This window comes from Bipolaris zeicola (genome assembly GCF_000523435.1).
Source record: "Bipolaris zeicola 26-R-13 unplaced genomic scaffold scaffold_7, whole genome shotgun sequence".
NCBI lineage: Eukaryota > Fungi > Ascomycota > Dothideomycetes > Pleosporales > Pleosporaceae > Bipolaris > Bipolaris zeicola.
In genome coordinates, this window is record NW_006912056.1 from 70,354 (window position 1) to 98,329 (window position 27,976).

Below are 27,976 nucleotides of genomic sequence, written 5' to 3' on the forward strand. Positions count from 1 at the left end.
CGCCTCGATGTCATGAGTAATCACAAAGCAATATATACACACGCCTAGGGTTATTTTGTGGATTGTATTTGCCTCTTGTAATTGAGCAGCCATGTGATTTACATCATGGCGAAATCGTCTCAGCAGTATTGTTTGGAAAGCTCTATAGACTCGACTCGCCCGTCTATTACTATCACCTTGCCCTCGCCGATGTCGCACTCTTTTCTAGATCAGTATAAATTTCCTAGATCCTACTTCTGTATCATCTTCTAATACTTCAATGTGCTATATCATGACCCGCTCCGTGTTTATACCCCTGAAACAACTAGCTAGCTTTTAAATGATCTGGCTGCGAGGCGCAGGCGACCATATTGCTTGGGGCTGAGCTGAAGTGTTAATTCATACAAAGAGCTGTGACTCCAGCATACTTGTCTGCGCGATCACGGCAGGACCAGGAATCCACAATACTAGAATCGTCATATCGAGTAAATTTAATGCCATAAATTAAAATATTATACACGTCCAAAAGGGAAGCCGTCACTAAGAAACCGTGAACCCAAATAGAAACCCCAACCCCCCAAGAAAATAGAAACAAAGAAAAGAACCACCGTCACAATCCAAACACATGGGCATCAAGGCACATACGGCGGAGGCGCCACATCGCGCTCCCCCAACTCCGTCGAAACAGTCGGCGCATAATGCGGTCTCGCCTCCTCCCTCTCCTCCCCATACCTGCCATACCTCTCCCACCCCTCCACCTGCTCCGCCGTAGCCATCTCGTACGTCAACCCCGGCGACGTAGCCGTCGCACCAAACGCAGGTGTCGACATCGAGTATCCCTGGTTCCCATATACTCCGCCTCCTACTCCGAGGCCTCCACCAGCAGTAGGTGTCATGCAGGTAGAACTTTGTTCGCACACATCGTGTGGCCGCGAGCCGTTGGCGATGGGCATGCGGGATAGGGTGGCGAAGGAGTCGGTACGTTGGAGCGAGGGCTGGATTATTATTTGGGGTTTTCGCTGGGGGACGGGGCGGCGCGGGATGGCGAAGCTTTGGGTTTGCGAGGGAGGACAAGGGCGCTGGTGCGGGGGTTGAGGTGGTGGGTGTTGGCTGTGGTGGTGGAAGTCCTGGGGATGGAGGGTTTGGGGAGTATAGAGCTGAGGACGGGGTTGGGGTGCTATTGCGTAGTAGGCGTATTTTTGGTGTGGGAGGGAGGGTTGGTGGTGTTGGGGTGGTTGTGGTGGGTGTTGGATGTTGTGATGCTGTTGTTGATATTGCTGTTGAAGTTGCTGGGGCTGCTGCTGTTTCGCGCAGATTGCACCGGGAAAGGTGTGATGTCTTTTTTGCTGAGAATCGTTTTCAGCCGTGTTTGCTTGGTTCTTTTTGCGGTAATGCCGGTGGAGCAGGTAGCCGCCTGCGACTATCTCGAGACCGCCGAAGATCATGGTTGTGAGGTGAATTGGTACCGGGTAGGGTACGCTTCGTAAGGAAAAAAAAGCAGGGCTAGGGAGGGTAGCTGGAGCTGTGGAAAAGGATGCCTGCTAGGCAAGAGGTAAAATAGGTGACTGAGGCCATGACCATGGGCTTTGTGCTCAGCCTCTTTCTGTCACACGGGTTGTGGGAGCTATTGGGTGCCGCAGCTCCGAGCGTGGTGGCGGAGTCGAAGAGGTGTAGTTACGATAGCCAATCAACGCATTGCGCATACTTTACCGTATCCACATGCGGGCAACGCCCTCTGCCTCATCGCCCTGTCAACAATCAACCAGACTAATGTCCAAAAGAAATCCATAGGAATCATCGTGTGTTTCATCTTTCCAATCAGCTTTACAGCTTCATACAACAGTCAGATAATCACGCCTTGTCTTCTACTCAGACATGTAATGCATTGATATCTACACGAAGCGTAGCGCCCTGCCTAACAAACCCCTCCATAGTCAGCTGCACGAATTACATGACGTGATATCGTTTGAAGATCACTAACAAATACCTACTAGGGATACCAAAGGATATCCTTGTAGTTCATACATCGCTCCATTGGCTCCGCATCACACTACCGGTACCGATAAGAAGATCTAACAAATGACGAGAGCACAACCAAGTGGTCAGTTCTAATTCGAGACTAACAGTGCAGTAACTCTTGGAAAATACTCACAGTGCTTGAATTGTATAAGCAGGCATTATCCGAATCAATCGATATTGTGTTGACTTCTCCAATCAACCCCGCTACTGTATTATGCGCATGAGACATAATAAATCCGATAGTAGTCTCTTGCATACGGAGCTTACCCTTTGATAGCTAGGAATTAAACCCTGACCCTGCATCGACATACCCATTGAACATCTGTACCCCGATCATCCACACTTGGTGGACTAAAACAGCCGGACAAAAAATCACGTCAAATGTCAACCCGAGTCACTGCTAAAATCATAACAATGGATGTTAGGAGCTTTACAAAACATACAGAGTTCTCGTGAAATGTGGCGTGAGTAATTTAACTACTTTTCAATAGCTAAGCAGTGCGCAATATTGTCTTTGTAGCGTAGTTGCATTGTCGTTGTAATACGAAGCGCAGTTTTTATCCGGCTATTTTGGTCCACCAAGAGCTTCCATCAGAAAGATTCGCTCTCAAACTCCAGCTTCTTTTTGACGCTAAGCGGCGGCTGATCAAAGTACCGAGACATTTTCCATACTGTCATAGCCAAATGTGAACCACGACTCTTGGCCTCTGGAAGCCTAAACTCCGCTTGTCTTGTGTCCTAAACTCTAGTTACGGTCATTTTCTTCAGTCACTCTTGCCAAGTGAGTCGATGATTCCTTGTTGAGGGTGGCTTCAACTTCCTAGGACTGCTGGGTTCATCAAAGTACTGGGATATCGATAACTATCAATTCGCAGGAAGAGTGTTGCAAGATTGCCGTGGCAAAAGTATGCCAAATAAGCGGTGAGTTCTTTTTGAGTATCTTCAACTAGAGTCTTGTGTAAAAATTGATGGGGTAGATAATGGTCCTAATGAGATGAAGCCTTTTCTTGCTTGCGAACAGTATTGGGCGAGACTGATGTAGCCATGCATAGTAACAACAGAGTATCAATCGTTAAATAGACGGATTTGGTGTATGTTTCATTCGCTAAGCTGTTGAGAAGCCAACATGTTGCCAGGGTACTGCACCAGGCAAGTATGTTCAGGTCGAAGTAACTTTTCCACTCTCCAGATCCCCACCTTGCTCGACTCTAGCCAAGGGGGATGGCTCCTGGTTCAATTTTGTTCGTTTGATTCTAAACGACACCAAAAGTCCCAAAGCACCAACAACGGTGTACAGAATCCACACTCTCCTCAGTGGGCTCATAAAGCTTTGGTGGACGACCTCCTTCTGAGCCGCAGTAAGGTCGCCGATTTGGACACCTTGGGAAATCGCTTCACCGCTAACAAGCTTAGTGGCAAACTCTATAGAAATGCCGCTGTCTACTAATCTTTGAAAATTGGGCACCGTCAGATACTGAAAGATTACCTGGCTCAGGACTAGACCAATAGCGCCCGATATCATGCGAACGAAGCCAAAAGCCGCTGTACCAGTAGCCATGTCGCTGTCTTGTATTTGTGTTTGCAGGGCGATAAGCGGAGCTGCGAAATTGGGGCCAAACCCGAGTCCAATGACGGCCAAGATGCCAATAACTTTTCCGAGATCAAATGATGCGTCGAAGATGATAAGAAGACCGACGCCAAGCGTCATCAAGAACAATCCTATCTGGAGTACTTCGATAAAGCGACCGATTTTTTCAATGACCCATCCTGATGTCAAAGAAACGATTGCCAGCGGTATCGCAACGGCGAGCATCAAGAGTCCAGTGGCTGCCGGACTCATTTCGAGGACGATTTGAAAGTAAAGCGGCAGGAAGTATGCCACTGAGTTGAATACCAAAGCGTCGCATGCACAAACACCCAGCGCGCTGAGGTTGCTGATGTCTTTGAATATGCGCAGGGGCATGATGGGACTGCCCCCGCGTTTGTCCTCCCACCACTGGGAGAATGGAAAGGCTACGAAGATTGCTGATCCAAGGACGATTAGTGAGATGACCATCGGGCTGGCATAGGAACCACCGCTACCCATCTGAAGACCGACCAGCAATAGGACGGCAGCAGTGATGATAGTAGTTATGCCAAGCCAGTCAACAGAAGCAAGGCCCTGAAGGAGTGGCGTTCTGGGATCGTGGAGCTCGAGAGTGAAGTAGAGCACAATGATTGAAATCGTAACAATCGGTATGTTGATGTAGAAACACCACTTCCAACTCAGCTCTTCGGCAAAGATACCGCCGAGCACTGGGCCCAGAGCAGAGGCGAGTGCCCATGCTGCTCCAACCATGCCCATGTAGAAGGAGCGGTTGCGAATTGAAAACAAGTCACTGACACATACGTGGACCAGCACCACTACACCCCCGCCACCAAGACCCTGGACAGCTCGACCTGCAACCAGCATGGGGGCATTGACGCTCACTCCGCAGACAATGCTACCGCCCAGAAAGATGGAGTTTGCGATGAGCAAAACAGACTTTCTTCCAAAGACATCCGACAGTTTACCCCAGAAAGGTATCGACGCGGCATTGGTGAGAAGGTAAGCGGATCCGGTCCAGGCATAAAGTGAATCCGGAATTTGGAAAGACTGCGATATGGTAGGTAGGGCGGTAGGTATGAGAACCGTATCAAGAGCTACCAAAAACAGCGAAAGAGTAAGCGCGACGAATGCTGCCATTATCCGGAATGGCGTTCGACTATCAGCGGCTGGTGGGCTTTTGCTTGCGACCGATGAGCGGGGGCTGGCGCCTGCAGGTTGCTGTTCCTCCTCTTTCACACTCATCTCGTCCTTTTTGGACTGCATCGGCATCACCTCCAGTGTGCTTGTAGCGTCATTTTGCGAATGGCTGGTATGCCCCGTCTGCGATATGAGTTCCAGCGCGTCGGCTAGACTTGAATCCACAGTGGGCGTCTTAAGCATGGTGGCGAATGCTCAAGACTGTAGCGTAAACGTGACTTTGTTTATCACGCATCTGTCGTATGCGAGCAACTTGGGTATTTGTAGTCAGCCAAGGGCATACCTTGTAACTAGGCTATATCCGTTTCCAGCGCCACCTCATGTCATGATGAAGACCGACTAGCTATGCCAGCCATCAACAACCTTTGACCCCACCTATCTGCGTTTTATGAGCTCTCATACGTCTCTGGCAAGAATGCTTGCTGCAGACTGAATTAGTGTATGTTGAAATTGACGAGTAGCATAAGCTATAAACACTCGGTAAGTTTTGGCTTGGGAGGGTTAGCATTAGTGTGCATCAATCGGCTGCACAGATGCGGAACTACCCTACCTACAGATATTGGCTAATGTTAGACCTCTCACAGTTCATGCAGTAGTCGTAGTACAAACACGGGCCCCGAGAGCTTGTACCCTGACGCCACAAACGTTTCTTGTTGCGTATCCAATGGCGTTTCGTGCCGCGTTGTCTGCCTCAAGTTTGTCGTCAGTCTCTCAAACGAGCTCCTAGCGCCATGCTCGCAGTCTTTGACTCGCCTACTAATACTTCTGTTTGACTAAGATACACGACAGTAGTGCCGTGGCGAGATTACCTACAACTGGGTTTACTTCTTGTCCAACATCTGAACTATCGCCAGGTGAGTACACAGTGGCTGATGATGATGTGTAGAAGAGATGCTGGGTGGTCCACCTGAAGCCCGCATTTTATGGCACGATGTAACAGCAAACGTGCACGATATGACAAGGCATCCTTGGTTATTGCAACCGCCATTTCGGGAATAGGTAGTCTGCTGTAGCCAAGCAATTCGGGGCTTGCAGTGACGGTATCGGCAATGTAGTAAGGGTGGAGTAGTACATGATCTTTCCTATTAGGGGATGTTGTCAATGAAATAGGGTAGTTGAGTGTTCTGAATCGCTTGTCCGGCTTGACGCCATGTGCCTGGTATGGAAAGCTACACCTCCAACAACTAGATTGATTCAGGAAGCTTGGCTTGTGACACATTCTTTATTGAGCACTCTTATCCATCGGAAACGTTGCTTGTGCTTTTGCTTAACAGACGCGATCCATCTGCACGTGAGCGGTGAAAGGCCCTCACAAGCGGTGACTCGCGTGTCGTGCGGCTCCGAGAGGATTCCCGTGCATACAGACTGCTGTGAAAGGTGCTGCTGCATTGTTTCAGGCTCGTTTAGCTATGCTTATTGTAGAAGAAAAAGCATAGAGCGGCAATTACCGACACATGGCGCATGATAGCTATCGGCAGAATAAAATGTAGAGTATGTATACACAGATCCACAATACTTCATTATCTTGCAGCAAGGCTGGAGACGTACCCAATCATGGACAGATCCTGAGCTAGAGCGGGGTATGGATGGGATGGAGTACTTAACACTTGACCGTACTTTTCTTACGCTTTCGCCAGCCCCATGGATACCTGGACTTCGCAAAGGAGGACAGCCAATAACATCAGGACTTGGAGTGGATACCCGCATGGCGATCGTCCAGATCTTCCATGGGTCTGCAATTTGACGAGAAGGATTGCAGAAGCAAGGTCATTCCGTGGTATTCAAAGGTAATAGGCGGTTGTAACACAAAGGCGGAGAGAGCAAGCGCTAAGCGCCTGTGTTCCATGGCATCCACCCACGCAAGGGGGATCAACTGTATGGCACTATGTACTTGCAGTAGCTCTTTGTTAGAAGTTTGGTAATGCTTCCCGCAACTAAAATTGCGACTTATTGTGGATCACAACCGTTCGGTCGCGCCGCAGCCACGTAGTCGGTGGCGAGGTAACTCGAGCACTACATGTAGTGCTGCGCGGAGATGAATGGGATTGGATGCCAGGTTGAAGTGCATGTACCACGGTATGTCAGGAGAGCCGAAAGTATGGCGTCGGTGATAGATGGTGGAGAAAGGCTGAAGCAATACTAAAATCCCACCACGGTGCCTAGCAGTCGTGAAGATCCGCTCTCTTCATGGTATAGTATGGTTGGGGGCACTTTCAAGAAAGAAATTAGCATGATGCTGGTGTCTGCTATATTAATGTGGCTAGATTGGGCAAAGTGCGCATTTGGCGATAGTATTGAATGGCCGACTACAGGCAAAGGCATGCAGATAACGTGCACAAGGTTGGGTATGATGAAGATCTCCAGATGATACCGTGGTGATGCGGCAAGACAAGAAGGAACGCCGGGGAATCTGCGGCCCGATCCCGTCGTCACATCGCACAAAAGTAAACCCCGCACGTACTCTACATCTCATCCACCCACCTCTCTGCAAGAAAAGAAATGAAAAAAGAAACATGACTTGTCTGGTGAGCCGTTTAGCCATCTTGCAGGACGTTATTCCAGATCTAATCTGGATGACTTGGCACTTATCTTATGACTATCGGTATCCGATCTAAAGATTCAGGGACACGACTTCATCTCCGCCCACGAATCTTTTCAGGTTACTCCATGGCCGAGGAAGTCTTGAGGGCTTTCACGGCATGACGAAATCGCTGCTTACAACACGTTGCTATGATTACCACATCACCGCGGCTGCATAGACAGACACTATACAGGGCCACTATACCGCATCAACCCTAGTTGTCACGTGCTGATTACTATTCTCCACCTGACGATGCTGAAGTCACACAATCTCGGTATAGACCTCAGCTGAGTAATTAGCCATAATCGCCGAGGCGCAAAGTAACGATGCAGCGGCCGATGCAGCAGTTAGAAATGAACAACGTTTGTGGTATAGTGGCATCGAACGAAACTACAGCTCCGCCAAAGACCGAATTGACGACATTTGAAAGTAGGATTCAAGATGAGATTGAACAGATATAAAAGGTCATGATGAGGATATCAAAAAGTTCATCATACAGCACTATCCAGCTCGCACATCACCAACTCTTGAGCATTCATCCAAGAGCCAGCCTCCCCAACTCCCTCATATTCCTCAACTCTCTCAAATCCCTATCCCCACCCCCAAAATGTCCATCCAAAAAGTCCTCATCCTCGGCGCAACAGGCTCGGTCGGCCGCCCCATCCTGACCGCACTCCTCGCCTCTCCCACCCTCCAAATAACAATCGGCACGCGCGCCAGCTCCCATGCTACCTTCCCCCAGGGCATCCCCGTAAAAACCATCTCAGACGCCTTCACAACCGCTGAACTAACCACCCTCTTCACGGGCCAAGACGCCATCGTCGTCGCCCTATCTACTGCCCCCGTCACAGCCGGCGGCAAAGACGGCCTCGCCTTCCGCCTCATCGACGCCGCGCTCGCAGCAGGCGTGAAACGCTTCATCCCCAGCGAGTTTGGCGCGAATAACCTGGATCCACGGGCGAGAGCTCTCGTACCTACTTATGACATCAAGGGGGATATGCTATCCTACCTCATCGAAACCTGCGAGAAGAGCGGGGGTAAGATGACGTGGAGTAGTATCTGCTGCGGTAGCTGGCTCGACTGGGCGCTGAATCCCGCCCAATCTGGGAATTTCCTCGGGATTGATGTCAAGGCGAGGACGGCAAAGGTGTGGGATTCAGGCAATAACAAGTTTGCCGTTACGTCGAGTAAGAACACGGGCAGGGCGGTTGCGCAGGTGTTGCTCCACGCAGATGAGACGGCTAACAAGCAGATTTTTCTCTGCGATTTCATGGTTAGCATCAGGGAAATTGTGGGCGCCTTGGAGAAGGTGAGTGGGGAGACGTTCAGGATTGAGGAGAAGCAGAGTAAGCCCGAGATTGAGGCGCTGAAGAAGAAGTATGAGAGTGGAGATGCGAGTGCGACGTTTGGACTCCTGGCATTGAGTTTCGGCGCGGATGTAGATGTTGGGTACGATTTTCCGGGTGAGCAGCAGGTCTGGAATGAGAAGTTGGGGTTGCCCAAGGTTACGCTGGAGGAGTTGGTGGGGGAAGCTATGCAGCTGGCGAGGAAGTCGTAAGACAGATGAAGTTTGAGAAACTAATCATTTACTTGGTTGATATGAATGAAAACTTTTCGAATTCCCTCCAGCAACCCCCGTACAACGCCATACGATTAGATTTTGTAGCATGCAAAATTCCCAAACGCCTCAACACCAAACCTGACTAAACAATCAACGAAACATTGAAAGAATCCATCGCATATCGTACACAACGCTCTCCCGTGAGTTAAGAATGAACCTCACGACTTCAACGCCACAGGACTCTTCGGCGGCGGCGTCTCCACGCCCACCGAATCGGCCCTCTTCCGCACCATCGTCGTCCCAGTCCCAGGCACAGTATTATCATACTCATACCACACTCCTTTTACCCGTCGATTCAGCTTCCTCGGCGGCGGACTAATCCGACTCGCAAGCACCCCACTCGATGTTGTTGACCCCACTGAGTGCAAACTCGCCGCATCAGAGCCCACCATGCTATGGTTGTTATGTGTGAAAGACTCGAAACTCTGTATCATGGATTGGCACGTCTGCGCGAGGTCTGATTGCGCTTTTGCTAGGGAATTGACGTGGGATAGCGTTGATGTGAGGAGATCTTTCGCTTCGTCCTGAGCTTTTTGGCTGCGTTCTTGAGCTTGGCGCGTTGATTCTTGCGATTTGAAATGTTTGTTGGAGAGGGCGATGTAGTGGGATGCGTTTTGGTCAACGAGAGACTGCAATTTGAGTTGGGAAGCGGAAATAGCTTTTATCTGGATGCTGTTTGATTCGTTGATTTCTTGCATTGCTTGTAGGCCGGTTGATTGGGCGACGGAGAGGGCGTGGACTTGTTCGGCGTTTGTTTCGACAATGTTGGCGAGGCGGGTGAGGCTTTCGGCGAGGCTGTCGAGGGCGGTGGTGTTTGGCTTTTCTTCGGACGGGGGAGGAGAAGGTGGGAGGGCGAGTGTGCCGTTGGCGTGTTGGATGGGAAGGACAACGGGGGAACAGGTGGGACTATCTTGGGAGGAGTAGAACCATTTGTTGCGGAGGTCGAAGAATTTTAGGTCGTCTTGTATGAGTTCCATGTCTTCGCTGCGCATGATGAAGAATTGGGGGCTCGGGCGGCGGGCGGACGAAGGGTAGTTTTGCTGGACAAGTTGCCACCATTGTGAGCATACGGCAGCCGAGGCGAATGTGAGGATGTACGGAGGCGAGGATGGGTAGTCGCTCTATGGGTTCTGTCAGTCTGGATGTCCAGGTATAGTGTCGCAAAGAATACAGCAAACACCACTTACTCGCTTCGCATAGGCATAGAAGAGAGTCTCGCCTTCCTCTGTCTCTACCCGTTTCTCTTCGGGAGGTCGACTATCACTCCACTTGCGTGGCGACATCGATCCAGTAGCCAACGGAGACTCTGTATTCATCATCAAGCCAGCTGCGAGCGAGATGCTGGGTTTCTTGCGTGTGGACTGGGTTCTTCGCTCTGGCGACGTCTGTCGTCGACTGTGTATGCGTCTTTCAAAATTCGAGGTGGTTGTTTGCTCAAATAGGGACTTGGACGAGTCCATAAGAGCAGTAAAGTCGGGCATGCTTTGTGGTCGCGACATGTCTGCGGTTGGTGCTAGTGGAGGGATGTCTGGGTCTGGGTCGGGAATGTAGTGGCAGCAAAAGACGTCGTCAAAGTTATTGGCTAAATGACACCTGAACGACATAAAGCTTCATGAGTTGTCGGCTGCTGTAGTGTAGTTGCTAAAGATAACAACACATCCGGACAAGGGTTGCTGAACAGTGGTAGTGAGTGTGTGGGAAGTGTGGGAACTGGTCCTCATCCTGGTCAATGACCTCACGGTAGCAGGGGATGCTTGGACGTGCATGCGCCATTGGGTGTTTTGGACTAGCGGAAGGCGGACCATCACTCTATCGAGTATCTCATTGAACAATGGCTCGTGGGAAAAGAATCGCACTGCGCGAGGCGTTGCCACCTCCTCGACGCCAGTTGATGCAAGATACAGCTGTTGGCCACCCATTCGACAGTCTCCGTCTCATGGCGCGAATGCAGGGGGACAGGTTGCACATTGGAAACATAAAGTTCAGGGGCGCACCAACGACCCTAGCGGTACAAATGAATATGGATGTGTGTGGATACGCCATACTGGCCTGTTGTTTGAGAAATTTCGCGTACGCGTCGGTGGCGATGACGGTTGCAGGAGTTTCGGCTTCCAGGGTAGGGTGGGGATGCGAGCGGGGAATGACGAGAGAGCACGTGCCTGGCGTCTTCACGACAGGGCCCTGGACCATTACCATCGATATTCTATGCAGATATTGAACAGGATTCCACGGCTATCTCTTGCCAGCACTCATGGTTTTTGTTTTTAGTGACAACCGCTGGCTGCATCGGTGTGTGCGTCATGGTTGCTTTTCCTGAAGCACACTCCGCTCAGCAAAACAACATCCCCATTGGACAATGCCGCACAACGGGGGCTGTAGCACGGCCGAGTGCTCCTTGTTATCTGCCCATTCGGTTTCGAAAAGCAAAATATATTTCGTCTATCGGCACAACGGCAAGGCAAGACGTGTTAATGGATCCATGGATATCATGTGTGTTAATGTGTGTATTTGTTGTTGTAGCCGGACTGGTATTCCGAATGCAAGTAGCGTTTCTCGATAGACACCCGAAGAGCAGACCAGCGATGAGTTCGATGTTGCGAGATGTGTCGCCAACCGTATGTCACTGAATCACCCCTCCTTTACTGCGTATACCACCAAACCATTCCCCTCCTCACTTTATATGTCGTCGAACCATCCCTCCATCACTGAGTATACCATCGAATCATTGCCCTCCACTCATTACACCGCTGGATCATCACCCTTCCCCTCACGTCGATACACCGTATACACCTCCTCGTGAATGCCCATGTCCTTTTCCAGTCGGACCAATACCCCCCAGTAACAAGAGTGCTCAATGATCAAAAGTCCCTCCGAAAACATGCGCCCAAATGAATGAAAGAAAAAAACTATTCGTACTTACCATTCATATGCAGTGCAGTGCGTGCGTGACGGAATTCCAGAATGTAAAGAATCTGCGGCGCGAGAAACTCCTCCTCATGATCCTACTCTTCAACGCCCACCTTGACCTCGAAATGGTCATGTCTTTAAAGCCGTGCTGAGCCAGCCAATTGTCGGGGATTTCGGACTTGAACTCTGTTATCCAGGGTTCGGCCCTCTCCCTCCTGAAGATGATGTGTATGTATGGGTTTGGTACCACTGGGACACGGAACATCTGGACGTCTGGCGGGTAGATGCCATTCGCGGCGGGGATGGGAGTAGAGACCGCGAGGAGATCTTGAGGGATGGCACATTCTGGTGTTGAAACGTATCTCGTCGATGGAGCGCGATGGATACGGACTGAAGCAAGAGACCGGCAGCGCAGAAGCTCTTCCCAGTGCTCGTTCGTGTCTGAGCAAGTCTGGTCTCTCTGAACTTGACGGCCAAGGAGGCGGTAGCTGTAATACAGTCAGCACATATGTTCCTTGCAAAGGCCTGGTTAGGTTGAAAAGTGCATGCGACTTACAGATCCTTTGTCTCTACATCGCCGTGCCATTGGTAGCCATCCATTGCGTAGCCACTCGTCCCATAGCGACCGAACCCAACCTTCATTGAGAAGTCGTTTGCCCAAAACCTCAATCAGAGGTAGTACTTCGATGCCTTTTGGGCCACGTTCTTCTTTGGTGGCCGTATCGCCAACTGCGACCGTGACATGGCCGGCGAAAGACAGGGTCGACTCGCGTTCTCCTGAAGGACCAATCGTGGCAAGCTCTTTGTCGGCAGAGAGGTAGAAGGCCTTGACATAACGGGGTATGTTGGCCAGGTCAATGCCAATCTCCTGGTTGGTCAAGTAGAGAGGGCGAAACTCCCACCTGAGCTGTCGGCTCGCCTGCGTCAAGCCCCAGAATGAACGGTTGGTTTCTCGAGGAATGTTCTCGGAACCATTAGTGATGCTGCTGTCGCTTGACAGTCTTTCGTCGTGTTCCTGGGCGGTGATATCTGAGGCGAGGGTACGGCTTCGGTCAAGTCTGGTACGGGGGCGTAGAGAGGCGATGCGTGGCCGGTGAACGAGCACGAGTTGGGTCTTCTCGGCGTGCATGTACTCGTAAATTCTATTCCGGATCTCTGTGATTATTTAGCTTGAACTGACTTTCGCCGTTGGAATCAGTGGTGCTTACCTCCGGGGAGATCCAGGAACCGGGAGGATTTTGCACCTTCACGTTTTGCAACCTCAGTTGCCTCTGTCGTGTTTGTACCGGCTGTAGAAGCTTGGCGTTTTGTGCTTCTCTTGACTGACCGCTTCTGGATGCCGGCCGCAGCGGCGCGGCGAGAAGTCGAGGAAGGGTGAGGAGTCGAGGCAGAGCGAGTTGGTCTTCCCTTGTCAACAAGGTTCGCTTCATGCTTACCAGAGGTCCAATACCATACAAAAATATATGCAAAAACAACAAAAACACGAAAAAAAATCTAAATTAAAACAACAACAGGGAGCGGGGGGTACCTACGCCATGTTGATATGTGTCAGTTCTCTGCTGTAACTTGACAGGACGTGAATTGTGGTCTATAGTGTGGTGGAGAAGGGAGCTTGCTGCGCGAGTTGCGTCTGGACTAGATAGCTGGAATCTTCTTTTGTCTTGAAAGATTTGTTCAGTTTGATCAAAAGGCTTCCTTGGGACTATCAGCCTCCAATTGTGGGTAGCAAAAGGACGAGAACAGTGGGGCGAACGACGATATATATATATATACCCTTGGAGAGCCACGGACAAGTAAAGGTGAGCAAGAAATTTCTGCTGCAGGACAAAACGCCGGTGATAGTTAAAACTCGCAGTGATCAAGGGTCGAGGTGACTATGCGTTCACGGTGAGGTGAGCATTTCTCTTGGTGACTGGCAATGAGGTTGGTCTTTCATCAGCTTCATTGCGAACACTGAGTCCCGTACTGCTTAGGAAGAATTAGACCACCTTGTTTGGATTAATTTGTTCCATCAATAGCCAGAGTAGTAACTGTCAATCTCGAGAGGATCACAGCTATGCCATCATGACTGCTGTACCGCCAAGGATTTCGGTATGGAAGCAGCATCTTGAGGGATTTTAGCTAAAGCAAACGCAAAGGCCCACTCAGTGGAATGCAAACGCTCTACAAGGAGGGTAAAGTTAGTGCTGCATTGTTGTGGTAGATTTTTATGACGTACTTTACAAGTCACTGCTATTCCAGTCAGGCTCACGCAGCTTTGAGGACATTGCTTGTTGTTGTGGGGAAGGGGGAAGGAGGAAGAGGAAGAAATGCTAACCTTGAGCATGGAGGAAGGAGGGTAGTTTTGACGAGCAGACCCCTTAGGTAGCAAATATAAGTCTTATGTCAAAAAACGAGATTGGTTCCATACCTCAAAGGCCATTTTGTGTAGTGCTTAGTATCAGATTTGGTCAGACATCACTATTGCCACGTGGGTTGAGTTAGGGACCATGTACCAAAGAACAAAATTTCAGCTCATCAACTCATAAATTCATCTTCATCTCGTATCCCTGCCTTATGGCAGCACATATCCACCATCAATAATACAATCACTTCCCGTCATATAACTCGACGCATCGCTCGCCAGATACAAAAACAGACCCTTGATCTCCTTAACATTTCCCTGTCGTCCAAGAGGAATCATGCGCAGTCCCTCGTTAATAACCAGTGGACCCGCACCCATCTTCGTGTCGAAGAATCCCGGGCTAACAATGTTCACCCTCGCAAACTCCCTCCACTCGCGTGCAAGCGACTTGCCCAGATGCGATACAAAAGCTTTTGTGCCGTTGTAGATTGGCTGGTCAACGGGCACATTGACAATGTGGGCCGAGATACTTGATGTGAGGATGAGGTTGCCGAATCCTTGCTTCTTGAAGACCTCGCCGGCGTACTTGGCGCAGTAGACTGGCCCGTCGACGTTGACACGCATGAGGTTGTGGTAGGACTCTAGTGTTTGGTCGAGTAGTGGCTTGCTATCTCCTGTACCTGCATTTGCTACGAAGCAGTCGATGCGGCCAAAGTCCTCGACAACCTGCTTGACGGCTTTTTCTACGGCAGCGGCATCGGTCTGGTCGACGCTGTACGCTTTTGTCTTGACGCCGTGCTCTTTTGCTAGGGTCTCCGCACGCTCGATGGCTTTGCTGTTGGAATTGTACCATAGGGCTACGTTGCCTCCTGCTTCAGCCATGGCATCTGCGACGGCACCGCCAATGCCCTCAGCGGCTCCATTGACGACAATGGTCTTGCCCTTCATGCTGAATTGTTGCATCACATTGGCGGGCGTATCAGGCACCGGCTTGGGAAAGCCAGCACGTGGCGTTTGACATTCCTCCACTGACATAGACATGTTGGCGGTATTAATATGATATAAGGCTTAAGTGAGAAATAGGGCTGTCCGAAATGAGGTGCCTATGGGAGGGTGTTGAGTGCCGAGATATGCAGTTGACGTGCAAGCCTTTTATACGTTTCTCTGAAATCCGGAAGAAATACCATTTCCAACGAATACGACAGACCATACTTGCCCCACGACCCCAATGCTGGGTGTGTCTGCGTCACGGGTAGGTGTTGTGGGGCAGACCTGGAGGACTGTCGTCCGGGGACTCGTTCTCATACGGCCCGATCTCTATTCCAAGACTAGACTGCACCTCGGCTAACCTTCCTTTGCCACAGGCCCGGCTTACTGAAAACGATGCTGTTGTGCACTCTGGCACTACATCTATCTCCATCGAGGCGCATGAGAAATGGAGCTTCGGGCAAAATGCCGCTTGAATTAAAGGTCTAATGATTTATTATATGTACAAGAAGAGAAGATTTGACGCCTTCAAACACCTTTACTGTTCCTTGCTCTTCTCCTGGTGCAGTCCTCCGTTTTCGCCGTTCATACTCTCCCGTTCTGTCGTCTCTCCACTCTCAGCCACTTCTGATCCTTTGCTCTCTTCGTCTCTCTTTCTGTCTTGGACGATATCCGGCGCCGGTGCAAACTTGCTCTTGGCTCGGATCCTCTTTCCATACAAGTAAAAGAATATAGGCATGGGTACCAACACTGCGGCTACACATCCAAGTAGTGTGCTTGCCCACTCGATGCCCATGCCCTCAAACATGAAGGTAGCGAAAAGGGGAAATACGCCTCCAAACATGGAGCGCATAAACGTGTTTGCGGCAATGGCTGAAGCAGCGAACATGAGATAGGCGTCCACAATGTAGTTGAGCAAAGAGAGGAAGATAGAGAAGATTCCGAATCCGGTAAAGAGACCAGAAAGGACGGGAACAATCCAGTGGACATTACCAGTGTAACCTGACCAACCAAACCAGAAGAGGCCGGCTGTTGTGCGTTAGCAGGGGTCAACCGAAACCTTGTTAGACGAATACGTACCAGAAAAGAGGACGCCGCCGACCATGGCAATTGGTAAACGCCACTCTGGGACAGGAATATTGTTGTTTGCAGCCAGCTTCTTGGCGTATCGTGGGTTGTCACATACGACTACGATAAAAGCAATGATTTCACCAGCGACCATACCAAAGTACGCGAGGCCTCCGATGCCAGCACTCCAGCCATACACACGTTGGAAGACGAGAGCATAGGCAGTCAGGAAGAGGTAGAGCAGGCCATCTAGTAGAATTAGCATACCGTCCTGAAGCGAAGGACCACATTTCTTGGACTTACAGATAAAGCTCATGTAAATGGTGATGAGTAAGACGATGGGCTCTGTGAACAGGATGCGCATGGGCCTGCTGACGTTTTTAATAATCAACTCCTTAAAATCAACCTCAATCTCCTCTTGCTTTGCGTGTATACCCCAGTTCTTTGTTCGACGTCGGAGCTCGCTTGCCTTGTTGATGAGTATGACGGGTGGGTACGTCTCTTCCAAGAAGAACAACAGTAACGCAAACGCCAGGAATCCCATGAAACTCGAAACGTATTCGGTCCACCTCCATCCAAGGTAGCTTTGCGTAATGAAGCCACCGATAAACGGGGCAAGTAAAGGACCCATGAAAACCGTGGCAGAAAAGACGGCGACAGCTAGACCACGGAGCCGGTTGTCAAACATGTCGGCGAAGACAGCTGCGACAATGGCCAGTGGTGATGATCCAAAGAGACCGGCGAAAAAACGGGAAATCATAATGGTTTGGAGATCTTTGGCTACGGCGACAGCGATGCTGAAGATGGCGAATCCAAGGGCGGCGATGATGAGAGGAGGTTTTCGGCCGTATAGCTCGGAGAAAGGTGCCCACATCTGCAGGTTGTTAGTACGTTATGTCTCTGGTTGCGTGGCGTGGATATGTACATACCAAAGGTCCAAAGGCATATCCAAAGACGAACAAACTCGTACCCAGCGTGCCTACAACGTTTGCGACACCAAACTGGCGAGAGACGGGAATTGTTGCAGCTGAAAAGATGCTGGAGCCCATGGTGGCAGCGAGCGCATCAAAAGCCAGCATAGCACCGATTCCTAGCTTCTTCTTCATGGGCCAATTTTGCGGGTGTAGTGGGTCATCTACGCCATCAAACTCGACGACATATTCTTCCCTGTCGGGCAGAGGCGGAGGAAACGGCTTGCCAGCTCCAAGGTTGGGCAGGGGCTTCTCGGTGCGACGTCGTGTGAGGGTTCTGGACAAACGTGAATCGGATGGAGAGGCTCCAACGGTGCCTGCATGCTGGCTGCGATGTGTTTCTATGCGGCGGATGGCTTCAGGGTGACGTTCGGTAGGGTGCAGGGTGAGGTAGTTTGCGCTCGAGGTCTGCGAATTGACAGTCGGTCGGCGATCGCGTGCGGGCGTCGAATGTGCGGTACGGATTTCCTCGAGGCGGGCGCCATGTGTCGAGGCCGAGCTTGTAGAGCTCGTAGTCGAGGTAGAGGATGTGCTGTGGCGTGACAGAGGCGATGCGACTTCCTCTACTTCCTCTCTCACAGGTGTTGCTTCTTCCTCGCGTGGAGCTAGCGACTCGCTCGCTCTGCGCTCTCCACGCTCATGGGCTGCAATGTTGCGCTCACGCTCAGCAAGAGTCTGGTCGTGCATGTGGCGCTGGTGGTACTGCTCGCGAAACTGGCGATTGGGATCCCATGTTGAATAGACTTCTGGATTCGCATTGGCCTCGTTGCGCAGAACCTCGTAGTCTTCCTCCTGCATGGTGGTGGCACGCTTGTCTTTGGTCCAAATCTGGCAGCAGTTTTTGGTGGTGGTTGAGTGCAAGAAAGAAAACAATCTTGGGCAGCCCGAAACTAGCCACTCAATGCCGAAAGTTCGAGCCTGACGTCGGACGATCGTAGTGGAGCTGGTGGATCTTGCCTACTAGTACGCGACGGGAGGGCTATTTAGTCTTGTCGTATATCCGGGAGTTGGGCGCGGCTGGTGTCGCAGCTTGACGGCCCTATTGTTGCAGCCGGCCATTAAAAAGAGAGACACTCCATATACTCGAGCACATAGCCGTGGGCCCGATAGTGTCGTCGATCTAGCCATGACCATTGCTGTGTCACCACCCAAACGAGCAAAAAAAGTTTGGGTTCGAGTAGTTATGGAAGTGTGGCTGAGTAAGCCATAAGTGGCTGACCGAGCGCAGGCGGTGAGGCGCGGCCGAAGTTTATTGGTGGGCAGAACGGGCGCAACAGGAACAAATCTTTGCCGTGCACATACGTCACTCGACCAACATGCTCGGTAAGCCCCTCAACACCAAAGCACTGCCGTCACTGTGCATCAGCGCCTGGCATTGATTCGGCTCGCAGCCGGGGGAGTGATTACGCAGCATTCCGTCTTCTCTTTCGTACGTATGTACACAAGTACTGAGTACACGAGCCTTCTAACAACCGCCTAGCAGATCCGCAGGTCCTCGGAACACCCCTTGTGCAACATGGCCCAATCACAACGCCCCACCCGCCATTAATAACAGTGCCACACAGACCATGCCTTCAGTGAGCCCCTCTTATTTTATTCTGCGTCCACTCGGCCAAGCTAGGCACATACACATCACATACGTACTGCACTACCTACGCCTAGTCTTCAGTAATAAGGCCCCATTGACCTGGTGCAGCCAGATCAGCCAGATTGATAGCTATATAGGCAGCCAGTATAGCTATCATACTTCCATCTTCTTCTTTTATAGTACTAATCTTTATTATAAAAGTTTTAGTTTCGTAATTTTCAAGTTTGAATTTAGTGGTTATGAATTCCGACCTTTGGGGCGTAATCGTCACCCGTAGACAGGCCCAAAGTATTTAGCCAAGATCAAACGTCGTTGCTCCCTAATTGCAGAAGGCAGGGCACACCACCTCAGGTCGGCAGTGGCCCCTAAGCTCTTGCCACCTGTCGTGTATTGTCAGCTCCTTTGTCCTGCAAGCCCAACATTTTGCCCAAAGGATAAAGCATACTCTTTATCTCACTATCTCGTTATCAAGCCTTTGACTTTTCTAAAGTTCCCTCGCTCAGCAAAACGCTTACGCGATGAAGATCCTCCGATTGTTAACTCTATCTTACTCTTTCGCTATCGTCTCCGGGGGTGAATAGCAAGAATGTTTAGGCCAGATTTGGATGTTCCTGGCGTATCAGATCAATGGTCTTAACCGCCCCGCCTTCCAAACTATTGGATTTAGATGCTTGAGCTGGGATATAAGCAAAAGTAGCTGTGTAGGTGGCTGGCGTTCATGTACAATACCTCTAGTTTGATGCTCATTTGATGAGTGGCAGAGGTTTCTCGGTAGAGCACCAGTATACAACGGATGGGCTGCATACCAACCTAATGGTAGAAGACTGGATATTCAACAGACCGCCAAAATCTGTTACAACCGGTTCATCACAAATTCCCTCGCTAATGACCCTATGGTTAGGGGGGAATAGTCCGTATCTAAAACATTCGCCAGTGTCTTTCAACCCTTTAAAGAAGCTAAAGGAGTTGTCGCGATTAAGCTCTACCAGTCTCCAAGCTCAGTAAGCTTGAAATACAGATGTGGAAGGTGAAGGAATTAGAACTATGGCTGACCTCGAGCGGGCCGATACTTAGGAGGATAGGAAGAAGGTTTCGGTAGATTACATCTCCGAACATATAGATAAAAGCTACGTTCGAGCTCTCTTTGACCTAGACAGACAATTCATCACTTTTGTCTGCTAGTTACTTTATCCAAGCTTAGCTACTCCTCCACAGAAGGATAAAGAGAAGACAGATAAGGTTAAAGAAGAATAGTATATTACTACGTATTGTGAATGACTATAGGCAGAATTCTATTGAGTGGAACATGACTATCATGAGATGGAGCGTGATCTTTCCGGAGTCATAGCTTCGACAAACAAGACGGCATCAAGTAGAGTACACGGCTACCCACACATGTTAAGAACGTGTTCTTTTCCCTCTGTGCTACCATGATGCCTGCACGGCCGGAACTGTTACTATTGGCAGTTTTGGCATCGGGTTAGAAGAGCCTTCTCCGCATCCACTTCCCCTTTCCATCCGCTCAGGCGAAAACGAAACCTGTCACCGAGGTCCGCAGCCGGTTAACAATACTACATACTTGTATATGTAGTACTTTTCTTTTGCGCCCCGCAAGACTGTACTTTTGGCACTCGCACTCGGTCCACGCCGGGAAGGTTTCCGCTCGCCCCCGCGCTGCACGCCAGCCACCGATATCGATCGAATCCTTCAGTATGCGCAGATGGGGCGAGATGCATTGCCATCGTGTAGCAGTCGTCACCTCCGTCTTGGGATGCGACGCTACGCATACTACTTCCCGCTGACATCGTAGTGATAGCCAGAGCGGAGTCTCGCCGCCGCCGCCGCCGCCGCCGCCGCCTCTTATACGACAAAGCAAAGTCTTGTGATTTCGATTCACTGTGAACCTGCGACACGTGCTAGGGGTCAGCAATGCTGCTATTAAAAAAAAGCATACATTGTTTTTGCCCCGTAAACGGTTCCAGCAGCGGATGGCTACATCCGAAGCTTTGACGCATTTGCCCAGTTCATGTCGGCAGGCCGCTGTCAGCTGCACGCTAGTCAACGGCGCTCCGGCATGTTTCAGCAAAAGCAAACATGGACGCACAAGCCCATACCCTTTGCAAAAGTTCCTGCAGCACCAAGAGCCACACCTGACCCGACGATTCCAAGGCTTGCTTTGATGGCTGCCATCGAAACGTCATAAATTGTGTTATATATGTCAAAATGCTGGCCAGTCGACGCGTATTCTGCCTCTCCCGCTGGAATGCTAGCTATCCGGCCCTTCCAATCGTCTCACGTAGATGTGAACATCCTGGACTCTAACCTCTTTCTATACTCCAGATTGTGAAGAAGAAAAAAGGTCAGTCACCCATGTATGGGCCGCGTGCAACACGCGGCTTCTTCCGATGGCAATAGTGTACACTCAAAGACAAAACTATCCACCAGTGCATTTCAACCTGCATCACTCCGTTCGGCAGAGTGCAGACATACTGATCAGGAAGCAAATCAATCACATCAGTAATCGCATGAATTCAATATTACTAAACATTCGAAACATCCTTTGCAACACGGCCGTCACTTTGACTTCGCCTCCCGCCCTCCCCCCACTTTCCCAACCCACGCCTCTCGCTTGTCAAGCCCACTGCAGCTAGGCCCCCGTCACAACAAACGCTGGGACGCCTGGACGTCTAGACGTAATTAACGGCAGCTTCTTTTTACTTTTTCTTGCTTCAGGTTTGCAAACCCGGCAAAAGAATTCCTTTCGTGGCAATCGCTGCGCAGGTTGCATCAGTCGGACTCGTACCTCTCTACAGTGCATAATCATACATGTACTCCAGCCCGTTCATTTCCGCCACTCTACCCAAAGAGTTGCATTTTGTGGGCCACGAGCTGTCACTGTGGCATCTGTCTTGTGGGGGTTCCCGATCTGGATGCAGGTGCATACATATAGACCGGCGACCGGGGATAAGAGATCTGGTATATCTATGTCCCGCGAACGGTGCAGTGACGCTTCCGGTCTGTGCAGCCCATACGCCCGCAATGGTTCGACCAACAGTTGATTTCATTCAGCGCTTGGCACTACCTCGGGCAAATCGTCGACCAGAACCACACTGGCGGGAGCGTCCGACTTCCGCCCTCTGAATCCATATCAGCCCCGCTTGCGCCGCTGCCGGCTTCCAAATCCTGACGTTTAATGAGTCTTTCCAAATTGAAAAGCTCTCAAACACGGTGCACTGAATCAAGACCCTCATGGGGAGAGAAACATGTAGATGACAGAGGCTATTCCAGTGCCTTTGCGGGTTGAGAACCTACATCCGTTTACCCAAACCACAGTGGAAATCTACTGTGTAAAAAGCAATAATGCGTCAGCAACTTCGACAAATGAAGAAAATCACACCCGTTCATCTCCACTGTGGTCCTTGTTTTTTCACCGATCAATCGGTCGAGAAATCTCTTCGGCACGTTGAGCACATCCGTCTCGACGGGCATGTCAGAGGCCGGCGACAGATGGCATGCCCCTGTCGACTAGAAATTCTCATGCGAACCCGAGCCCTGAGCGATGTATAGCTTACATGGGATCTCCGCGTTACGGGCTAGCGTATGCAAGTGACTCCAAAGCTGGCAATTCTCTCAAGTACCGGTCATGCGGGATACTACCGTGGTGGATTATTCAATGGTCCTGTGCATTGGTTGGGCCCTTTATTTTCTTTTTTTGTAGTCTATCCACTTTTCCATAGCCCTAGTCAAGCTGTTACGACACCCCGTCCCTTACTTACTCAGAACGTCTTGGCTAGCCAAAGCCACGAGGCACATATGGAAGGCATGCCTTCACTGAAAAGAAAACGTCACTGACCTCTGCTACACCTCAAACATCTCAAACATAGCAGAGCATCTTTTCTTTCTTCCATAATGCCTGGTGGACTTCACCCTCCTCTGGAGGTCTCACAGAACTGGCCGGCCCCCAACTTTGTGAACCCAGAGCTGCGATCAGACGCTATCATCATACTGGCCTATATCCTGGGACCACTCAGTGTGTGCTTGTGTCTCGTCAGGCTATGGGTCAGGGTATACCACCAGAAGAGTGCAGGAGTGGACGATTGGCTGATGCTGGCATCTATAGTCGGTTCCATCCACCCTACGACTCTTCTATGCTGACAGTTGTAGCCACCTACAATTGCTTTGACAGCACTGTATCCCCTTGGTAAGTTGGATGTTCCCGTTAAAGAAAACCATCTAACACGTGTCAGCGACCAAGCAGGCTTTTGACAGACACATCTGGGATTTGGACATCTATTCCGAGCCACGGCGCGCGGTCATTGCTAGAAAATACGTTTTGGCTACCGAGACTATCTTTTGCGTCGCTACTGGGTTGGTCAAGGTGTCTATCCTTCTATTCTATCGCAGACTGTCATCTCGTGTGGTATCACGGGGGTTTTTCTGGACAACATGGATTGCGATTGTATACATTGTTGCCTACAGTATCGCCCTGACGATTGCTCCTATTGTCGGCTGCCAACCGATAGAGGCGTTTTGGGAGCAGTTTGACCCCATCAAAAAGCTACAAGGGTACGAGTTCCATTGCTTTGATGAAGGTGCCGACGTCCTCGCCGCCAGCATCATCTCGGCGACGCAAGATCTTCTCACTGCTATCCTACCTACATTTCTGTACTGGAACCTCCAGATTCCTCTACGACAGAAACTGGCATTGTTCGGCATCTTTGCCATGGGTTACGGCGTCGTTGCGCTGGGCGCGCTACGTGCGTACTACAGCTGGCACGCCTTTTATAACACATACGATATCACATGGGCCACGTACGACATTTTCCTCACCTCTCTCCTCGAGCTACACATTGGCTCCTTGTGCGCCAATGCGCCAGCCCTCAAAGTCTTCTTCAAGCATTTCTTCAAGGAGAAGCTCACGTCAAGATCACGAACCAAGACACCGGTCGACTCCAAAGACCGTGCTAGCCCAAACGGCTCATCGAGACCAAGCAAGTCTAGCTTATGGAGCAAGATAAGCTCGGTACTTGAGACCGGAAACGAAAGCGGGATGCGTAGTACAAGAGGATACCTTGACTCTCATGCCGGTATGACGGTAGACTCTCACGGCGGTGTACTTGTCCAAAAAGACATGCAGGTTCATCACTCACCAGCAAGTAGCGTACCTGAAAGTCCTGCTGAAAGACCTGTTTTATCGACGACCGATGACAACATTGTTGACCACTACTACGACGACATTGAACTTGGTCTCTACACCACACGCAATTCCGGTACATCAAGTGTATACTCGCCTAGGAGCTTTGACAATGCCGCTCTCACTGCTATTCCACCGCTCCCTACATCACCAGCATTTGCTGCTCATGAGCCTTTGACAGCACACCCCGTTTCTCCCACCGTCGCGGAACCTCCTAAGAGTCCGGTACTTCCCGTACCAGCAGTAGAAAAAGCGACATTTCAGCGGGCTCCCACACCACTCCCATCACGGACCCTAAGCCACCATCGACCAAGCTGGCAGACTTGGTAATGACGACGCATGCAGCGCATGCCCCATTCTACGAATACGTATCATGTCACTAGCGCACTATTATCCTCCTTCCTGTTCAAAACCTCATCTCTCACCGGGAGTTTTATGTCTACGAAACGCCGTCCATTGGGACTGGCCACCAGCACCGGTTGTTGTCACAATGTGTTCTCTCGGTTGTATCAATCTAGGCTGGCTCTTTGATTTTTCTCTCCCCATGGGGTGCCGCAGGTGGGCATTTGTTCCGTTTGGTTTTTTTTTTCCTTTATCATTTTTTCCCGTTCTATACCAAATGTCCTGTCTCGCTCCTTTGCTCCAAAAGCATTTGTTTGTTATGTAGTAATAATGAAAGTCATGTTATATCATTGAAGGGTCTTGTGTTATGATGCAGAATAACGCCGCTCTCTTCACAGTGAACTCTCTGGCCAAACGCAAAACAAGTGAGAGGGAACGCTTCTGACCATTTCAAAACAGGAAGGTGCGTATCTTGACAAGCCACGCCCTTTCAAAAGTCAAGTAACGACAATTTTTCCATCAAGAAGAGAAAGAGAAAAAAAAACTCTTCGATGACTCATAGTAGTACAAAACCCCGAACACATGCCTCTAACCCAAACCCTCCCTTCCATCCTTCCCCAATCTAAACCGTCACCGCATCACCAACCATGCCCTCAACCACTCCATCCCTCTCCCAACCAACCCTCTACACCTCCTCCCTCATAAAATCCACCCCCACCCTCTCCGCCGCCCTAACCTCCCTCATAAACTCGGCCTTTTACCGCTCAGCATCCTCAGACCCGCGCTGGGACGCTACAGTCCCGCGCTTCGACTCTGCAGACGAGCTATGCGAGATGATAGGAGATGAGCGGAGTGTGGTCGCTGTTATATACTATTCTTCTGGTCGCTCGACTAGTACGCTTGATGATTTTGAAGGGAAAGAGGAGCAAGGGGAAATGGTAGCTTGTGCGGCGGCTATACCCTGGAAGGGTGGTTGGCGCCGCGAAGGGGCTACTGCTACGGAAGGTGGTTGGGAGATTAAAACGGTGTGTGTGCATGAGAGGTTTGTTGGGCGTGGGCTTGCGAGTCGGTTGGTGGGGTTTCTGGGCTACTACTACCTGTGTACTACGCGTGCTTCTGGTACGGTGGAAGAAAGGGAGCAAAGAAAGGTGACGCTCTGGCTCCTCGTCGCCGACAATCTCAACGGCGCGTACTGGCGGCGCCGCGGCTGGAGCGAAGTCAGGCGCAGGACCGAAGGACCGGGGGTGTGGGGGTGTAAGGGGGATTTTGACATGGTTGTTTTGAAGAGGGAGTTATGTGGCCCAGTAGTATAGAATGTTTTTTTTTGGTAGGTCATGGTTACTCGAGAATAGAAGTGTAGTAGTAGTATCTGACTCGCGACTACTACAGGTAATATGGAGAGAATACGCAAACTACAAGTTCCCCGTGCCTAGTAGATCTTCTCCCATCGCGCCATCCCGTCTCCCCCAAACCCCTCGATCACGCAAATAAGCAAAAGCCAACCACCAAGTCTCGCCCTTCCCCAGGGCTCTCTCTCTCTGCCGCCATGACCCACACGTTTCCAACCCGCCACGTTCCACATCGCCACGTGATATCGGCCGATCAATCGCGATCGTATTTCTTACTTTTACACTATGTGCAGATTGTGGCGGCTGTGGTTTGTATCAGCCTCTTCTGGGCCGAGACGGCTGCCGGGGAGGATTCGTGGGAAGATCAGTGGCGCGGGGGATGTGAGGGGAAAAAAGGAAAAAGGGAAAAGGAGGTGGACGGGTGGGGGGGGAAAGAAGAAGGAAAAAAGAAGCGGGAGAGAAAAAAGATAGAAAAGGAAAATAGAAAAGAGATGAACCGAGGTAAAGATTGTCAAAATCTCCAGATAGACTAGATAAGAAAAGAAAACACCCAGTGAATCGGAAAAAATACTACTTTCAAGATTGATTCTATGACGATGATAGGTAACACGCCACACTCACAACGCCTTCCCCTCAGGCGTACACCCCCAATCCCTCTCAAACGCATGCCACCCGCCTACGGGCTCCTCACACATCTTAAGATCACTAATCACAAAATCATAATACCCCTCAGCAGGCAACTTGCCCTGGTTAACCGTACCTCCCATAGCAATATTAATCAAAATCCTAAAATCCTCCATACGCCGCGTTCCCTCGGGTATACTCCCCTTCATGACCGGTCTGCCATCAATATACCAAATCATACGGCCTCTCCAACCAGGAATGCCTTCCTCTTCGATCCACGCGAAGCCGTAGGTATGCGGTTGGCGGGCGAGATCAGGTAGCGAGGTCTTGACGACACGGTGTTTCTGGGCGTCTTCGCCCGTGTAGGAGCCCCAGTGGAGACAGGAGTGGTTTTCTGTTTCGGCGTTCCAGCTCTCGGCGATGTCGATTTCGCCGTCCGTGGGCCATTTGAAGGGGTCGGCAGGGAGCATCCAGTAGGCGGGCCAGATGCCGGGGGCGGAGGGGGGAAGACAGGTTGCGGAGAGGTAGCCGCGCGGTCGGGAGAGGGTTTGGTGAGAGGTTAGGCGGGCAGAGGTCCATTTGTCGGGGCCGACCAGGGCGCGCACGATTAAGCGGTTGTCGTGGTGGAAAGAGTTTTCGGGACTGTCGGTATACATTTGCTTCTCATTGTTACCCCAGCCGTGGTCTCCGATCTCGTGGCGGAAGTTTTGTGACACGGGGGTGGACTTGTCGAAGGATGGCCTCCAGTATACTTTCTCGGTGTATGGTGGAGGAATATTCTGTGGCGGTGGCGGTTGCGCAGATGGAGGGCGGTTCTGAGGTATAGGTGGAGGACTGCTAGGTTGTGGTGTGTGCGGCTTACTTCCCTGTGGGATAGGTGGTGGTGCAAAGGGTTGTTGCTGCGGAGGCGGCGAACCCCACTGCTGTTGTTGAGGGGCATTCCATTGCTGTTGCTGCGGAGGCGCACCCCATTGTTGGTTTTGCGGCGGATACTGTGGAGGGTACTGAGCGCCAGAGTACTGGCCCGGGTTTGGCGGCGGATAGCCCTGTTGAGCTTGAGGGTAGCCTTGAGGCGGTGGATAACCTTGCTGATGTTGTTGGCCTGGATAGCCCTGGCCCGGATAGCCTTGCTGGTGATGGCCGCCAGACGATGGACCCGTAAACTCGGAGAGCTTTGCCTTGCCCTTGGCTAGGAGTTTGTCAAACGCGCCCGACATTTTCAATTCGATGTAGTACGTTGGAGGATGGTAAGCTGTACAACAACTTTCTGCCGGAAGCCGAGCCGCTATGACGCAAGCACGTCACCCCACGTTGCCCCACCAGCCGACGTACCCGCACACGATAGTAACCTACATGTTATTCACGTATCTTGGGTTGCCCTGCCCCAATTCGAGACCAGTGATACAAGGAGCCAGATGATGTTACGTCTTCATGCGTCGACCACCCGTCTTCTGTTCAATGACCAGCAAGACTCATCCTTAGTTCAGTCTTTACGTTGCTCCATGACTACTAGCGCAAAGGTATACCGTTCATATTTAAATGTCATCAGCAAGATCCATGCTGTGCGACCTCTGCTGCAGAAATCTGATCCCAAGACACAAAGCAAAGATTCCAATG

At 50.8% G+C, this 27,976-nt stretch overlaps 12 protein-coding genes across 12 annotated transcripts; 5 read left to right on the forward strand and 7 right to left on the reverse strand.

The window, feature by feature from the left end:
* Nucleotides 1-611: 611 nt before the first annotated feature.
* COCCADRAFT_22291 (uncharacterized protein) lies at nucleotides 612-1,424 on the reverse strand (the record flags this gene model as incomplete). The annotated part of the gene is made up of 1 exon (XM_007709262.1): nucleotides 612-1,424. The coding sequence occupies one exon, from the start codon at nucleotides 1,422-1,424 to the stop codon at nucleotides 612-614; it is 813 nt and encodes a 270-aa protein (XP_007707452.1).
* Nucleotides 1,425-3,157: 1,733 nt separating this feature from the next.
* Nucleotides 3,158-4,828, reverse strand: COCCADRAFT_32633 (uncharacterized protein; the record flags this gene model as incomplete). The annotated part of the gene is made up of 1 exon (XM_007709289.1): nucleotides 3,158-4,828. One exon carries the CDS (start codon nucleotides 4,826-4,828, stop codon nucleotides 3,158-3,160), a length of 1,671 nt encoding a protein of 556 aa, XP_007707479.1.
* Nucleotides 4,829-6,347: 1,519 nt separating this feature from the next.
* Nucleotides 6,348-6,527, forward strand: COCCADRAFT_83501 (uncharacterized protein; the record flags this gene model as incomplete). The annotated part of the gene is made up of 1 exon (XM_007709315.1): nucleotides 6,348-6,527. A coding segment is annotated over one exon (180 nt), but the record flags the coding sequence as incomplete, so codon positions are not given.
* A 1,444-nt stretch (nucleotides 6,528-7,971) lies between these two features.
* On the forward strand, nucleotides 7,972-8,922 carry COCCADRAFT_83643 (uncharacterized protein; the record flags this gene model as incomplete). Its single annotated transcript, XM_007709316.1, has 1 exon — nucleotides 7,972-8,922. One exon carries the CDS (start codon nucleotides 7,972-7,974, stop codon nucleotides 8,920-8,922), a length of 951 nt encoding a protein of 316 aa, XP_007707506.1.
* A 221-nt stretch (nucleotides 8,923-9,143) lies between these two features.
* On the reverse strand, nucleotides 9,144-10,484 carry COCCADRAFT_83559 (uncharacterized protein; the record flags this gene model as incomplete). The annotated part of the gene is made up of 2 exons (XM_007709317.1): nucleotides 9,144-10,106; nucleotides 10,173-10,484. 2 exons carry the CDS (start codon nucleotides 10,482-10,484, stop codon nucleotides 9,144-9,146), a joined length of 1,275 nt encoding a protein of 424 aa, XP_007707507.1.
* Nucleotides 10,485-11,908: 1,424 nt separating this feature from the next.
* COCCADRAFT_22295 (uncharacterized protein) lies at nucleotides 11,909-13,429 on the reverse strand (the record flags this gene model as incomplete). The annotated part of the gene is made up of 5 exons (XM_007709263.1): nucleotides 11,909-12,380; nucleotides 12,449-12,528; nucleotides 12,575-13,047; nucleotides 13,101-13,294; nucleotides 13,425-13,429. The coding sequence occupies 5 exons, from the start codon at nucleotides 13,427-13,429 to the stop codon at nucleotides 11,909-11,911; spliced, it is 1,224 nt and encodes a 407-aa protein (XP_007707453.1).
* A 1,017-nt stretch (nucleotides 13,430-14,446) lies between these two features.
* COCCADRAFT_32637 (uncharacterized protein) lies at nucleotides 14,447-15,277 on the reverse strand (the record flags this gene model as incomplete). The annotated part of the gene is made up of 1 exon (XM_007709290.1): nucleotides 14,447-15,277. The coding sequence occupies one exon, from the start codon at nucleotides 15,275-15,277 to the stop codon at nucleotides 14,447-14,449; it is 831 nt and encodes a 276-aa protein (XP_007707480.1).
* Nucleotides 15,278-15,761: 484 nt separating this feature from the next.
* On the reverse strand, nucleotides 15,762-18,060 carry COCCADRAFT_83710 (uncharacterized protein; the record flags this gene model as incomplete). Its single annotated transcript, XM_007709318.1, has 4 exons — nucleotides 15,762-16,252; nucleotides 16,304-16,540; nucleotides 16,595-17,165; nucleotides 17,221-18,060. 4 exons carry the CDS (start codon nucleotides 18,058-18,060, stop codon nucleotides 15,762-15,764), a joined length of 2,139 nt encoding a protein of 712 aa, XP_007707508.1.
* A 4,699-nt stretch (nucleotides 18,061-22,759) lies between these two features.
* COCCADRAFT_983 (uncharacterized protein) lies at nucleotides 22,760-24,374 on the forward strand (the record flags this gene model as incomplete). Its single annotated transcript, XM_007709233.1, has 3 exons — nucleotides 22,760-22,969; nucleotides 23,015-23,051; nucleotides 23,098-24,374. The coding sequence occupies 3 exons, from the start codon at nucleotides 22,760-22,762 to the stop codon at nucleotides 24,372-24,374; spliced, it is 1,524 nt and encodes a 507-aa protein (XP_007707423.1).
* Nucleotides 24,375-25,033: 659 nt separating this feature from the next.
* On the forward strand, nucleotides 25,034-25,699 carry COCCADRAFT_984 (uncharacterized protein; the record flags this gene model as incomplete). The annotated part of the gene is made up of 1 exon (XM_007709234.1): nucleotides 25,034-25,699. One exon carries the CDS (start codon nucleotides 25,034-25,036, stop codon nucleotides 25,697-25,699), a length of 666 nt encoding a protein of 221 aa, XP_007707424.1.
* A 233-nt stretch (nucleotides 25,700-25,932) lies between these two features.
* Nucleotides 25,933-26,268, forward strand: COCCADRAFT_22300 (uncharacterized protein; the record flags this gene model as incomplete). Its single annotated transcript, XM_007709264.1, has 1 exon — nucleotides 25,933-26,268. The coding sequence occupies one exon, from the start codon at nucleotides 25,933-25,935 to the stop codon at nucleotides 26,266-26,268; it is 336 nt and encodes a 111-aa protein (XP_007707454.1).
* An 84-nt stretch (nucleotides 26,269-26,352) lies between these two features.
* Nucleotides 26,353-27,576, reverse strand: COCCADRAFT_22301 (glycoside hydrolase family 16 protein; the record flags this gene model as incomplete). The annotated part of the gene is made up of 1 exon (XM_007709265.1): nucleotides 26,353-27,576. One exon carries the CDS (start codon nucleotides 27,574-27,576, stop codon nucleotides 26,353-26,355), a length of 1,224 nt encoding a protein of 407 aa, XP_007707455.1.
* Between the last annotated feature and the right edge of the window lie 400 nt (nucleotides 27,577-27,976).